This window comes from Ambystoma mexicanum, chromosome 9 (assembly GCF_040938575.1).
Source record: "Ambystoma mexicanum isolate Mex_15411 chromosome 9, UKY_AmexF1_1, whole genome shotgun sequence".
NCBI lineage: Eukaryota > Metazoa > Chordata > Amphibia > Caudata > Ambystomatidae > Ambystoma > Ambystoma mexicanum.
Window position 1 is genome coordinate 897273319 of NC_090931.1, and position 15342 is coordinate 897288660.

General features: G+C 44.4%; 1 protein-coding gene across 1 annotated transcript in view; it reads left to right on the plus strand.

Annotated features, from left to right (window-relative positions):
- The window catches only part of LOC138488752 (aryl hydrocarbon receptor-like), a 654410-nt gene that overhangs the window by 474522 nt on the left and 164546 nt on the right, over positions 1-15342 (plus strand). Inside the window, exon 4 of the mRNA XM_069616026.1 lies at positions 11507-11596. Coding sequence (XP_069472127.1) covers positions 11507-11596 — 90 coding nt within the window. The remainder of the gene's footprint in view (positions 1-11506; positions 11597-15342) is intronic.

A 15342-nucleotide genomic window follows, 5' to 3' on the forward strand; every position in this document is an offset into this window, starting at 1 on the left:
GAAACGCAATAGCCCTAAGGTACACCACAAAGGATCAGTGAAGGGTCTGCCGCTGTTGAAGGGTAGAACATCCTCATAGTTCTCTCGCTCAGTAACAATTCTATCCATTTGATAGCCTCAGTAGAGAAATGGGCTGCTGTATCCAAGTGCTTGCAGAGGACCCTGTCTGATCCACCAGGTCAAATGCAGCTGAGTGATCAAGTAATAGGAGCAGTGCTGTGTTCCCTTTATCTCTCAGCTCGTCAATCTGTGTTTTCAAATCAATCAGGGCAGTTTCTGTCCCATATAGGGGACGGATGCCCGATTGTCTAGTCCGTATTTTTGATTCTGTTAATAGGCAATTTTGTCAAGTATCTTCAATAAAAATGGTACCGTCGTGACAGGTTGGTAGTTGGTGGCGATAAGTGAATCTAATGTTTGCTTCTTTAGGAGTGGGAGGACCCAGGATTATTTTAAATTGGCAGGGATAGCACCAGAGGAGAATGAGGCATTGACCAGTTTACAGATGAATGGAGAGAGCTCTCTGGCAGCATCTTTTATGATCTGTGCTGGGCAGATATCTCCTTTACAATTAGATTGTTTAAGGGATAAGATGTTTTTTTCTACCTCTAGGACAGATGTTTTAGTAAAACGGAATCTATTAGTGTGAGCAGTATGAGTGGCATTAAGTGGGATGGGAATGTCCGACTGGTAAATTCAGAGAATCTTTCTTTAGTTTTATTTTATTTTGCAGAGTGTTAATTTTACTGGCTAGTGCCTGTTGAATTTCTGAGCACCAGGTTTTATTTTTGTTACGAATGTCAGGAGTAGAAATTGGCGACTCAAGTTCTTTTAGTATGGAAAATAGTTCCTTCATACTAGAATTAGATTCAGCAATATGTTCATTATATGAATTCGGTTTAGCCTGGCAAACTTAATTTTTATAATGCGCTGAGGTAGTTGTTAGTTTATTTTTGTTCTCAGTGGAGGGGCAAAGTCTCCAGGTGGTTTCACACTTTCTCTTCAGAAGACGGAGGTCTTTTAGCTGTGGGGTAAACCACTTGTTAAGGTGAACTTTAGCTTTACTTGCTCTTAATTTTAGTGGAGCAATTTTATCCAGTGTGGTAAGCATTATTTTGTTGTATTCCTGCACCAAGGTACTCAGGTCAAGATTATTGGGTAGAGCATTTAGAGTAGGGAGGATAGCAGGAATCACTTTCTCTACAGTAATATTTTTCTTGTTTCTCGTTAGATAGGGTGGAGGCTTTTGTAAAGTCGTCTGCTGGGGTCTGGTGGTTGATAGTGTAAAGGTCACCAGGGAGTGGTCAGTCCAGTGTTGGGGCGTGATAGCAGTAATAGTACTTGTACAATTATAGTCGGCTATCCAGTCTAGCGTTCTACCCTTTATGTGTGTGGGTTTGTTAACTCTTTGCGACAGGCCCAGTGCATTAAGGGTATTGGCTATATCTAGGGCACACTTGTCCGCCAGATCATCAAATCCTAGGTTAAAGTCTCCTAGTAGCAATAGTTGGGAAGTTGGTTTGAGGTTAGTGGCAAGTATACTATGTAAATCTTCCTCAAATGTTCCAAGGTTTCCTGGAGGTCTATATATTAGGTGGATAGTCAATGATTGGGAGTTATTTAGAGTGAGTTTTGTTGTGAGAATTTCACATGATTTCTGTGCTAGTTGTGGGACTAGTCTCAATGATAGGCTCTCTCTAGAAATGATGGCAATTCTTCCACCTCGGGTACCATCTTTACCTTGTCTGGAGATAGTATAGCCATTTGGTATAGTTAGCATTAGCGCAGGTCCTGCGGCGTTGTGAAGCCAGGACTCTGTTATGGCGAGGAAGTCCAAGTTATCTTCTGTGATGAGATTAGCTATGTCTATAGCGTGGGCCATGAGGGATCTTGCATTAAGAAGTGCTCCCTTGAGGGGTGGCGCCTCTGTTTTGGTTGAAAACAGGGTAGGAATGGTACTTTTGGGGACCCTATGCTTAGGGTTAGCTATCCTAGTCTGATTCGCAGTAGTGCCGAGATTAGAGGAGGGAGTAGGCCGGTTAGTAATATTAGAGTGCGTACTAAAGTGACAATTAGTCCTCTTATTTGTGGGTTGTCGAGATCTTGTAAGAGGTTCATGCAACTTGGAGAGTCTGGCACGAAGTTTGAGGTTTCTATTCGTTGTAGGACATGGGATAGTGGCATAATTTCCCAGACCCATATCGTATGGGTATTTAGGATGGACAAGGCTAACGTTATTGTAAGTCATATTTTGTTGACTATATAGTGCTAATTCCAGTTTGGCTGTCAGGGTTTCATTGGGGTAGTCTGAGGTACTGGTTGCAAGGAATAATGTCGCAACCATAGTAAGAAAGGTGAACATGCTGAGGAATGATAAGGGGCTCACTGCGCTAACAAGTAGTGGGGTACTGGAACTGGGTCCATATATAAGGTGTAAAATACAATAGGCTAGAAATAGAACTGAAGTGTAGGTCGCATGAATTGAGTACACAACTCACAGATATTGGGCGCAGTGGCTTATAAGCAAGGCTCGGATATTAAAGCGCAACAGGCTGGATGCATAACTCAAATGTTAAGGCATAGTAGGCTAAATGCGCAGCTTAGATGTTGGGGCACAATGGACTGGATGCAATGCTCAAATGAAGGTACAGTAGGCTAGGTGCGAGACTCAAGTGAGGCACATTAAGCTAGATACATAGTTCAAATAATAGGGTGCAATAGGCTAGATATAAATTCGAATGCGGGCACATTGGACTAAATGCACAACTCAAATGTTAAGGCACCGTGAGCTAGATACACAATTTAAATATTAGGGCGCAGTAGGCTAGATGAAAATTCAAATGCAGGCACATTGGACTAGATACACAACTCAAATGTTAAGGCACCGTGAGCTAGATACACAATTCAAGTATTGGGGTGCAATGGGCTAGATGCAAACTCAATTGCAGGCACATTGGACTAGATACACAACTCAAATGTTAAGGCACCGTGAGCTAGATACACAATTCAAATATTGGATGCAATAGGCTAGGTTATAGGGTAGGATAGGATAGGCTAGATGCATACTCAAATGTGGACACATTGGACGAGATACACAACCCAGATGTTACGGCACCGTGAGCTAGATACACAATTCAAATATTGGGGTGCAGTAGGCTAGATGCAAACTCAAATGCAGGCACATTGGGCTAGATGCTCAACTCATGTGTAGGGTGCAGAAGGCTAGAGGCTCAAGTCTCATGTAGTAGACTGCAATAGGTTGTATACCTAAGTCAGCTAGTAATGTAGCACAAAGAGGTATTTAGAGGGTTCAGATGAAATGGCATAATGGGCTAGATGTCATCATAGGCAAAGGAAGGTAACATTTTGGAGAAAATGTACATGATCAGTGGCTGTTTCATAGGCTACAACTCAGGTTATGGTCTGACATCCGGTCACCCCATTAGTGTTACTTGCAGTACTTTAACTGTATGCACATCTTCATATACATACAAATGTATACAAGTGGCTGCTGCAGTCAGTCATCACTATGTACAGTGAAGGAGGCCTCTGAGCCTATGGTTTGAGCTGTATTAATGTATGGCCACTGGTCTGCCATATGGAGACACAGTGCTTTCCTTTTAGTGAAGTCCTCCCTGTGAGGCAGCTAAGTCCAGGAGTAGCCATTGTCCACACCAAACACTCCTGACCTGCTGAAATCACCTGTGCCAAGGTCAGATAGGTGACTAAACCTTTTCTGGGGTGGGGCCCACCTCCCCACTGCTGCCCCTGAGGGGTGGGCAGGCCCCCTGCATGTGGGCCATCACTGCTGCTAGCCCGAGGCATTTGTTATTTCTTGCTGCGTCACGTGCCCTGCTGTGGTGCCTCTACCACTAATGCTGCCCTGGAGATCTGCTCAATATGCTGCGCCCTATGCCCAGGTGGTGTGCCAGCTTGTTATCACACTGCAGCGCCCATTTGCCTAGGGCAGCACTGCACTCAGTGGTCGGATTGGGCGGGAGTGGTTGGGAGCGGTGCTCCTTTTTTTAAATGTTACTGTTCCTATACTTTTATTTTGAAAAGAAACCGTTCCAGAATGGTTTAGTTTTAAAGTAAAAGTGCAGAAAGAAGTTGAAACGTGCACCTCAATGCACTGCAATCAACATTCCCTTAAACAGCAGGTGTGTTTGTTTGGGAGTTTGGATTGCGCGTGGGTTGGGGGGCGGGTAGTGTCAATGAGATTCGTGTTTAGCAGGAGCAGACCAGCAGGGAACATAGTTCCACTACTTCTTTTCGTGCACTTCAATCACTAACTTCACTCAGTCACCTGCCGCAGCCTGAACCCTGATTGGACATGCCCACTCCTTTTGAGAGTAGGCCCACGGCCCACCTGCTCCACTCAATACGCCTGTGCGGCACCGGAGGACTAGCCCACCCCCTTCTCCATGCGCAATTCAGTGTTAATGTATCTCCAGTGCGCTGCGGGCCTGGAAAACTCCAGCCTATTTACCTGGGTCCTACCGCACGTGCATATTGGGACTTTGATTTTCTGCTCTCGTCCTGATGGGCCCCAAGGTGGGCACCTTGCCTTCTAGGCCATGCTGCCAGGTTCTGTGCTGTGCCGCTAATGCAGCCCCATCCGGGGAGCCTTCTCTTCTTCAATCGGACCGCCAGGAGTTCACGGGCCCTCCCGTTCTGGGCCCCAGAGGTCTGCATGACTCCTCAGGCCACTGCAGGCTTCCTGGGCCAAACCACTAACACAGCCTGGGAAGGGTACCTCTTTTGGGCCCACCCTGACTAGCCGCAGGATGGCCTGACTATTCATCAAGCCAGTACTTCACCCAGACCGCCCCGTATTCACATCCCAGTGCATGTTCCTAGGACGGGCTGCTCCTTGTCAGTCCCTACCTGCCCATTTAAAGGGGGCATCAACATTCATATAAACATGCTTCTTATAACTGATGTAGGGAATATCCCATAGCCCGACGACCAAATGTACATTTCTGGCTATGAAACATTTGAGCTGCATTTATGCTCTACTAGGCCCTTGCCTTCATGTTTTAGACTTAATAATGAGAGCTTAAGTTCCATGCACACCTGAAACAGGGGGAGGGGATTGATACAGCATAACACAGCGACATTCTCATTGTGCTGTCATCATCCAACTTCCTTAGACATTCTCCTTTCAGCCTTCAATTCTTTGTTCCCTTCTCTTGCAGTATTTCCATCCTGACCAGCACCACACTCCATTGTGAGATGAAGGAAAGAGAAATAAAAGTGTACTGTTGAAAGCAACCTTCCACTCTGTGGATAGGGAGTTGTTGTGGGAGTCACTGAGGAGGGAAGGCCTGAGGGCGAATATGTGGAGATACTAGTGGAGCTTCACGATGGCAATGCGCAAGAGTCGGATGAGGCCTGAATATGAAACTGATGGAGCAATCGTCTGCAGTAATGGTTGTCTGACATTGATGTGTGCAGGCTCACTTCCTATTTGTCCTGTTCCAGAATGTTTGAGAGGAGTTTGGTTGGCCAGCAACTGCATGCGCCCAGAGGGGTGGGCCACAATGTTTTGCTCCTACTTTTGCAGAGGATGCCATGCTATTCACTTGCACAGGAATAGCAATGCATAAGCACCTAGGCACCTTTTGCAATGACTACATTTGCAAGAAGCTGGTTATTGACGAGAGCCAAAGAAGGCAATACTGATAGGCCCGATAAATACCACAAGGTATTTTTTGTGTAGATATTAGATGTTAAGCTGTACTTTCCTACTTTGATTACCTAGGTATCAGCTTTTATAATAAAACGGTGTGGGCCACAGGTGGCAAGGGATAGAAATACATTTAGCCAATCTGCTGGCCGAGTTATGAGGTTCAATACGAAGTTTGGAGGGAACTCTCCTGCACAGACCATCGATTTCTATCACATGATTGTATCTGAAAATTCCTTTGTTAGAAGCATCTTTTCATTGCCGAAGGGAACTCAGACTGAAACCCGGCATCTGGAGACGGGGGTATATGCTATTGCTGATGGTATCACCCTCTTACCAATTACATATTGGATTACAATGATGGGTAACCCAGAGGCTGGAGTATACCAAGCCACATTGAAAGGTATTTTAGGTTTTGATGCTTGGAGGAAGATCCTGCGGCTGGCCTGGGCGACGACAGCTTTGTATGCATTGGAATTTGGAACCCTTTGGGTATCTCCTACTATTATTACTAATGATTACCTTAGGGAAGTGAGAGAGACATTTAGGGGTGTGAGAAGTGAGGTGATGTTGGGTAACTCATCAAACTGCCCATGCTGCCCTGTTACATGGAACATAAAGATATAATGGAGGGGTGGAGGTTTACGTGACATTGGGCCTCATTATGAGTTTGGAGGTAGCCATGCCCTAAATAACAGCATGGCTACCCCCAAACTCGGATCCGGCTCCGGGTCCCGCAAAAGAACACTTACCGGGCCATTCCAACCTTTGTGGGCCCGGTAATTCCCTTTCACGGGATCCGGAGCCAGTACGTCCCCATTCCCATTTGAGCCCCCAGAGGGCTCAATAGGAATGGGGAGGATGGTAGCAGCGGTAATGTTCATAACGGTACCGTTGCTACCATTCTGTTCTGCTTGTGGGTGCCGCTCTGCATGCCTGGTCTGACCCCAGGTTCGCGGGGCAGAATGGCCCCCGCGAGCAGAACTCGTAATGTGGCGGCATGGCAACAACGGCGCTGGTAGCACTACCGTTGTTGCCTTGCCGCCACTGTCGTAATGAGGCCCATTGAGTGTTAAGGAGAGCAGGAAGCTGGGTATGCAGTTTTGATTGGGATGCTTCTGTATAGGCTATATTACTATTATGTGAAGCAAGGTGTCCAGGGATGGATTTTGTGACAATAACGCTTTGAGATCACAGGGCTCTTCTTACTCTTATGCCCACATTGTTGCTGATCGAGATAGAAAGGGTTCCTATCCTTCTTTAGGCCAAACAATCTGATGACATGTAGGAGGCCCTGGGATACTGGACATCCACTAAATACGACCCAGAAGTAGTGGCCTGCTCTCTCATTGCTGCCTGCCATAAACAAAGGGGTCTTGCTCCCTAAAGGTGTAGGGTTTGCTGTGACAGAGATAGGGAGATCTGTGGTGAAAGGACATGGGAGTTGTGTTATGGAACAATTTCCTATAGACCCCCTGGTCCCTGTAAATAATTTTTAGGACATCTGGGTGCTTTTCTTAGCATTGAGGGGACAGAATATAAGGAATTGATCCTTGTGGGCGATTGGAACATATGGCTTGATGACAGAACGAAACCAGATTCCATGGAACTCTGGGAGTTATCAAATATCCATGATCTCCAGCCGCTGGGAGCCCAACCCTCACATATAAAAGGTCAATGCTTTGATGTAATTATATCACAAGGTGGATGCACCACTCTGAAGGAGATTGTGCCAATCAACTGGTCAGATCATTTTGTTAAATTCTTTACGTTGAATACACCTACTCAGGTTAAAACCAGCATTAGAAATAGGCAGGCTCCCCACTCTCGGAAAGCCAGAGATGTAAATAAAATCATTGGCATAGAATTTTCTAGGCTTCTGGTGTCCACAGACCCCGCAGCATTTTGTGAGGACTTCTTCTCAACATGTTTTTCAGCTCTAAGTACTATTTGTAATGAAATAGCTCCTCTAAAACCAAAGACTAAGAAGATCTCTCAACCTTGGGTTTCTGCTGATCTGCAACACCTGCGCAAATCAGTTGGTAGGTCTAATCAGACCTGGCTCAAGAGGCCAACCTTGGAGAATAAAATTCTGGCCAAGAATGCTTTGGCAGAATATAAGCTGGCCATTTTCTTGGCAAAGAAAGATTTCCTTGGGAAAAAATTACAATCTGCTAACAATCAACCGAGAGAATTATTCTCCATTGTATCAAGGTTCTGTAACCGTACCTGCAAAAATGCAGTGTTTGATTCTTCTGAAGCACGAGCTAATCTTTTCAATTCTTTCTTCATAGATAAGATCGAACAAATAAGAGTAGAAATTGAACAAACAGCTTCTGCAAATCCATCCGCACATGTCAGACCACAAGTGACTGAAGTAAACATCTCGTTAAATCAGATCCTACTATCTGTTTTTGATTTTCACCCAGTCACTGAAGAAGACATTTTCCCACTTATTAGTACCCTTAAACCCACAATTGATTCTCTCTCTCCCTTGCCAGCTTATGCAGCAAAGAAATTGGCACATGATCTCACCCCATTTATTACCACCTTTGTTAATAAGTCACTATGGTAAGGGATTTTTCTGGAGAGTTTGAAACTTTTAATTGTCTCACCTCTACTGAAAAAGCCTTCATTAGATGTTGAGGTGTTAGAAAACTACCGTCCTATTGCGGGACTGCCATGGCCAGCCAAGGTCCTCGAAAAGTTTGTAACCAACGAGCTCCACATGAACTACTGCTGGATAAATTTCAGTCTGGTTTCTGTCCAAAATATGGAACTGAGACTGCCCTGTTAGTAGTACAAGATGAATTGTTTAAGGCTGCGGGCCAAGGGGAGCTTACCCTCCTGGTCATGTTAGACTTGTCCACGGCCTTTGACACAGTAAACCATCAAATTCTTTTGGAACGACTACAGGAGGTTGGAAGAGTATCTGACTCAGCATTGAATTGGTTTAGGTCTTTTTTGACTAACCGTCAACAGCGGGTTAGAATGGGGGAGTTCCTGTCAGACCTTAATCACCTGAACTGTGGGGTTCCGCAGGGATCCTCCCTGTCCCCACTGCTGTTCAATGTGTATATTCAGCCACTACTTGGAATCCTGAGACGCTATGGGCTGAGTTTCCACTCATATGCTGATGACACCCAGATTTTCCTACGAATTGTCAACTTCCAGGAGGCTTTTAGCAAATTGGGGCTCTGCCTGGAAGAAATAGGCAACTGGATGTCTAAGAATTATTTGCAACTCAACGCTGCTAAAACCAAATTAATTCTATTCGGACCTAAAAATCTGCTGTTAGCAGCCAAGAAGCTGCCTATTCCATCACTTTTGGGCAAGAGCCTCAAATTTGTATCTAAAGTAAAACATCTGGGTTGTATGTGGCAAGAAGACCTGGGCTGTGAAGTCCAGGTGGGAGCCAAGACTAAAGCAGTACATTTTGTCCTCCGAATGCTACGTCAAGCACTCCCCTATATACCAACCAAAGATCATGCATCTGTGGTAGGAGCACTAACCAGTGCCCACTTAGACTATTGCAATAGTCCACTGCTGGGTATTCCTGCCAAACAGCTTCAGCGGGTTCAGAGGGCGCAAAATGCGGCCATCAGACTTATATTTAGGCTGAGGAAAACTGACCATGTATCGCCTTTCCGCCGGAAGTTGCATTGGCTATCAGTCGACCATTGCATCAAATTGAAGACAGCTTGTATTGTCTATAAATGTATCAACAGCATTGCTCCCCTGTATTTACAAGAGCTAATAAAGCCATATCATCCCATGAGACAACTGCGATCATGCGACAGACATCTCCGATTATCCCTCACTCAGTTTTTATAACTAGAGGGGACAGAAGATTTTCTGTTTTTGGTCCCAGGTTGTGGAATTCTTTGCTGTTACTGTTAAGAACTAAGAGCTCACTTCTTCAATTTCGCCAGGCACTGAAGACCTTCCTTTTTAGGTGGCTGGCCCCATGTCATCTGGGATCCTTCTCAATTTCTCTAGTCTACCTTCAGTTGTGTTATCTGCGCCAATATACGATTCATTTCGTTTGGTGCGCGCTATAAATGTAAAAAAATCAAAATCAATTTGTATTGCTTGTGTCTTAGTATAGTTATGTCTTATGTTATGAATTGGGGCCTAGCTGTTATGTCTTCATGTATTTTTCTAGGATTATATTGTATTGTGTTTTATTGTAATGGTAATGGAGAAGGAATGTGCTGAAGTCGATGGACTGGGTGAAAAATAAAAGGTCTGTTATGAAAGGCGGACGAAGCAGAAGAACTGTGATTTAGGGGAAGGACTATGATGATGGAGAAAGACTGATGCAGAGAAGGACTGTGATGAAGTAGAAGGATGGTGTTGAAGGAGGACTGTGTCAAATGAGAAGAAGGGACTGTAATGAAAGGAAAAGACTGGAGATGGGCTGACGAAGGGAAAAGACATTGACAAGAAACTGTAATGAAAGAGAAGGACTGCTTCTCAACATCCTTTCTCTTCTCTTCTCTCTCTTCTCTATGGCATTGTTGTGGCCCAAGGTGGCACTTATACATGCCAAAACCAAAAACAGCAAAATGGATGCACACACTAAATTTGGATGTATGCTCACCAAAAATGAAATTGGGAGCGGAATTACACCAAGCCCAACTTTCAGTTAAAAATAAAAAATGGTTAGAGGAAAGTCAGTGGAAAACAGGAAAAATGGTGAAACAGTGATATGAAAAGAAAGATTGTACAAAAGTATAGTGAGAGGAGGATGAAGAATAGGGGTGAGGCAATGTGAGGGCGTGGGGTGGAAACTCGCCCCCTTAAACAAACAAAGTATACAGCAAGTGCATCAAAACAAAATTATCGCAAAAACACATTTTACCGAATTCTGTCAGAAATAGTAAATTATCTTTCTGAAGTTCAAAAATTCCCCAAACATCCCTGTTTCCGTTCAAGGGATATAAGCATGTGATTGAAGGATTTCCCAACGATTTCTGATGCTTTTGCTTTACCAACTAAAGATATGGATTTGTTCTCATGCTCTTTATAATTCGGGTCGGGTTTTTGCACTCCTGCCACCTCCCTTTCAACTGTATACATTGAAGTATATGCGGTTTTAATGCTTTCTGTTTTTAATTTGAGATTTGTGTTTTGTACAGAGCTCTGTTGCACTTCGGTACCATGTCTGCACGTTATACTTTTTTTGAATAATACTTACTGTCATACACTATGAGCTGCTAACGATACAATGTTTGGTCGATTGGTTCACTGCAGGGACAGGCCTTTTCTCAGGACTCCTGTCAGGATAATGACCTGCTTATGTCTAACAGAGGGGCGCTAAAACAGTAAACAAAACATAGGTGAAGGGTCTCATTTTGGAGGGGTTCTACATCTCACCTGCACTACACAAGATGCTGCTGTATCACACTGAGGCCTGGTTCAGTGGGTGGTCGTTTTCATTGATCTTTGGGGTTCATTGATCCCTATGAATCAGTGGTCTCCAAGGCCCAAAGCCTCTGCAGGGTCAGACATGCCTAGGGTCTAGTGAAGAGGTCCCTGGGCTTTAGCAGTCTCTGTGGGTCTTAAGGTGCGATGATCCATATGTTTAATGGTCCTTTTGGCTGCATTGTCCCCATTGTTAAGCAATCCCCAAAGGTCCCATTGCAGTGAACTGGTGGATCCCAGAGTTTGGAGAGATTTAGGGCTCAGTGTTGCTCAAGGTTCCATAATCCTTAGAAATCAGTGATCTCTAGAGTCACAATGTCATAAACCTATTGCACAACACTTGCCGGGTCCTCCTGGGATCTGATGTCTCCTCTCTGTTTCCTCTCACAGGCTCTCAATGGCTTTGTCCTGGTTGTTACAGCGGAAGGGTTGATTTTTTATTCATCGCATACCATCCAAGAATATTTGGGGTTCAATCAGGTGAGTTAACGTCAATGAGTTTTTAAAAATAAGTAAAATTACATTACCTGACCTGGTTTCAAGACACGTGGTTTGTGCTTAGTTGATGCTCTATGGCTCTTCCATGAGAAGCTGTTGCCAGGGGGTGGGTGGGTTTCATTGCCTCAGCTAAAAGGAAATGAGTTGGAGGGACCTGAAAAGTGGACCCCTATTAATTGTCTGGATACCATTGTTTCAAGTGAAATGCTTAATACATGCATGGGATAGACAACACAGCACTGACCATCCGATTGGTAGTAGCTATCTAGGAACAGTTAAGGGTGGAGACCGAATTCTCCTTCTTGACACTTGAGGACACCCTGGGAACAGACCCACCCAGTGATAAGAATGTTGGCTGGCCATAAAGACAATCCCTTTGCGTGGCTGTGAAAAGCTGAACACTGCTAGCACTCCAGAAGCAGTCCTGCCAGAGGAGAGTCCAAGACATTCATTAAGCTCGCCCCTTCTTTCCATAGAAAATGTCCATGGTTTGAACGTGCCTCTAATGAGGAAGTCCCTAAATAGATGTGCCATGGATGTGACATTGAGTCCAGTGGGTACCGAGGCTAATTCGAATGTTGCCTTCTGCAACAATAGTGATTCCAAAGCCCTGGTGTTGGTGTATTGAGAAATGGAATATGGTACAACTAATATATTTTACAAAAAAAACAGTAAATGGTTACACTGGGGACATTTATATCCAAAGCCACCCCCATGTAGAGGGATTTCCCCCGTGATGTGGTAGGACGCACGTCTTGCCTGGTCTTTGTTGAGTTGTTATTATTCTGACCTCTTGCATAGGCTGGTATTAGAGAACTCAGAAGTAATGTGACTACTCATAAGATGGACCCTTTTGTCCCCTGCCTTTACATAGGAGCTACCATTCACTTCCTTCACCTTTCCTGGGCTTGGGACATTTCTCCAACATGATATTCATACTTTTTCTTTTTTTTTTACCTTGTTTTTTATTCATTAAGAAACAACAATCACATCAATTCAGCATAGCTGCTCAACATTAAATTACAATAACATTCGAGAAAAACTGAAATATTATTATATACATCCAAAAAACATAGCCTTAAAAAACAGAACTGAAAGTACCCATCCCCCAAAAGCAAAATACAGTAGAACTAATACATATCAAGAAATGTTCTCCAGACTTTTTCAAAAACGTTCAATTTACTTTGTCTTCTGAAGATTTCTTTCTCTAAATTCGCAAGAGTGTACATCTCAGAAATCCAGTCTTTAGATAAGGGTATATTTGGAGACCTACAGTTGCAAAGAATCATCTTTTTACCAGTTCAAGCACCTCTGAACAAAAAATGTTTTTGTGAAATTGGAAGATCATCCAATAAATCATCACTGCCAAAGACCATCTTCTTGAAGTCTAAATCAATAACATTTCCCAAAACACATAAGCACATACCACAAACATCGGTCCAAAACCCTCGAACCTGCGTGCAACTCCAAACCATATGTTCCAATGTACCAACCTCATTCAAACATTTACAACAATCATCTGAGTCAGTCATCCCTCTTTTCATCAATCTTTCTGGGCTCCAATATGCTCTGTTTAGAATTTTTTTTTTGTCTTGATCTCTCACATAAATTTATTGAACAAAGTTTCACAATGAAAGTTTCATACTTTTTCAAGTGAGTCAAACATGATCCACTGATACCTTTTAGCAAATAGTTTAGAGAAAAAAGAAACTTTGCATTGATCTTTTTTAAGCAGACAGAAAGGGTGTTTATTAAATCATTTAAGTTTTATTTTGTGCTTGGATCGCCACCTGGGTCCCTCATAAGTGGCTACGAGGTGCCCCACTACAGAAGCTGCATCACACTCTTATTCAAAGCCAAGATGTTCGTGGTCAGAGCCTTTGTTGATGATAATTGGGCTAACATTGAGTCTTTTTTGTCAGAATCCTCATACCTGAAAGGTCGACTTTGAAATGAATCTGTCATCCCCACACATTCAGTGCTGGTGCGCTCTTCTACACTAAGACAACACTCTACGTTGAGCTCTCTGCCGAGGTCAAAGCATCTAATGTCCCCATAGCCACTCAGTATTTCTTAGGGCAGCGGGTCTGCAACCTGTGGCTGTCCAGATGTGGTGTACTACAACTCCCATGATCCCTGAAATAAAGGAAATTGATAAGACCCCTTCTTCCTTCTGAAACCCTAAGTTATCTTCTAGCAACGTTAATGAAGGTGGAGCTACCAGTTATTGTAGAGGAGACTGTTGTCGGGTTTACCGTCCAAGCTTTTTACATGCCCAATACTCTCTAACGTACTTGAACAGTGCAGAGTTCTGATTCTAAATGGTGCCTACAGTGCTATGACATAACAGTGCCTACACCTACCCCAGAGGGTGGACAGAGACCCTCAAATAAGGACCTATAAGGGGATGTTTCATGCACTCCTATCAATATATAAACAATGGTCAATTAATAAGCAAAGAGTCCACTAAAGAAAGGGCACAAACTTGCTTATATATTGTCAGTTTATTGTACTGTTTGGTCTTGGTCTTTAATTCTGCCCAAGCACATTGACTTGCATGTAGATATTAGAGTAAAAGCTGTTAATTGTGACTCCATCTACATAAAAACAATTCTATAAACACGAGCAACTGTTGTTCAGATATTATTCACATAGTACTTCCTATCTCCAGGTGTGACATGCCTTTTGAAATGAAGAAATAGCAGCTGTACATCTACACCTCTGGGGGAGATCTCACTAACTGATTATGCTAGTGTTGGGGTCTGACTAACTAGCTGCCATGCGCCCTCTGCACAGGAAGGGATGCTCCTGGGCCTGCATTCGCTGTTAAACTCCTACAGCCGCCGTGAATGAGGATGTGGCGTCTCCATGCGGCCATGAAACAGTTTCCCTCAGCACCACAGTTAAAGGCCTGGACCACAGTACCTGGAATCCCGGGGAAGAACTGGGCGTGTGCCTGTGGTGCCACTGGGCAGAGCACTAAGAAAAAATCACTGTGGGCCTAGAGACCCAAGCTACTCCTCACTGATGAGCCCCAACAAGGCTGAAACATGTTTGGGGATGCTTGTGGTCTCGTGCAGAAGGGATGTGACCTAGCAGCTCGGGCTGGACTTCCCCTTTTGGGGTGGGGCCAAGCCTGATTTGCATATGGTCTTTCCCCTTCTGTAATGGCTTGGCAGGCGAAGAACGATGGTCTGGAGGGTTGCCCCGAGCAATGCCAGTGGTTAAGATTCAGTCTAATCCTTCCAGCCATCACCTCTTTGTTTTTGCTTTGTCACCCCTAGTGGGACGGGTATGCCCAGACGTGGGTCCTGTGCCTGCTGGGCATAGAGACCCAAGCTACTCCTCACTGATGAGCCCCAACAAGGGTGAAACATGTTTGGGGATGCTTGTGGTCTCGTGCAGAAGAGATGTGACCTAGCAGTTTGGGCTGGACTTCCCCTTTTGGGGTGGGGCCAAGCCTGATTTGCATATGGTCTTTCCCCTTCTGTAATGGCTTGGCAGGCGAAGAACGAGGATCTGGAGGGTTGCCCCGAGCAATGCCAGTGGTTAAGATTCAGTCTAAACCTTCCAGCCATCACCTCTTTGTTTTTGCTTTGTCACCCCGAGTGGGACGGGTATGCCCAGACGTGGGTCCCGTGCCTGCTGGGCCTAGAGACCCAAGCTTCTCCTCACTGATGAGCCCCAACAAGGGTGAAACATGTTTGGGGATGCTTGTGGTCTCGTGC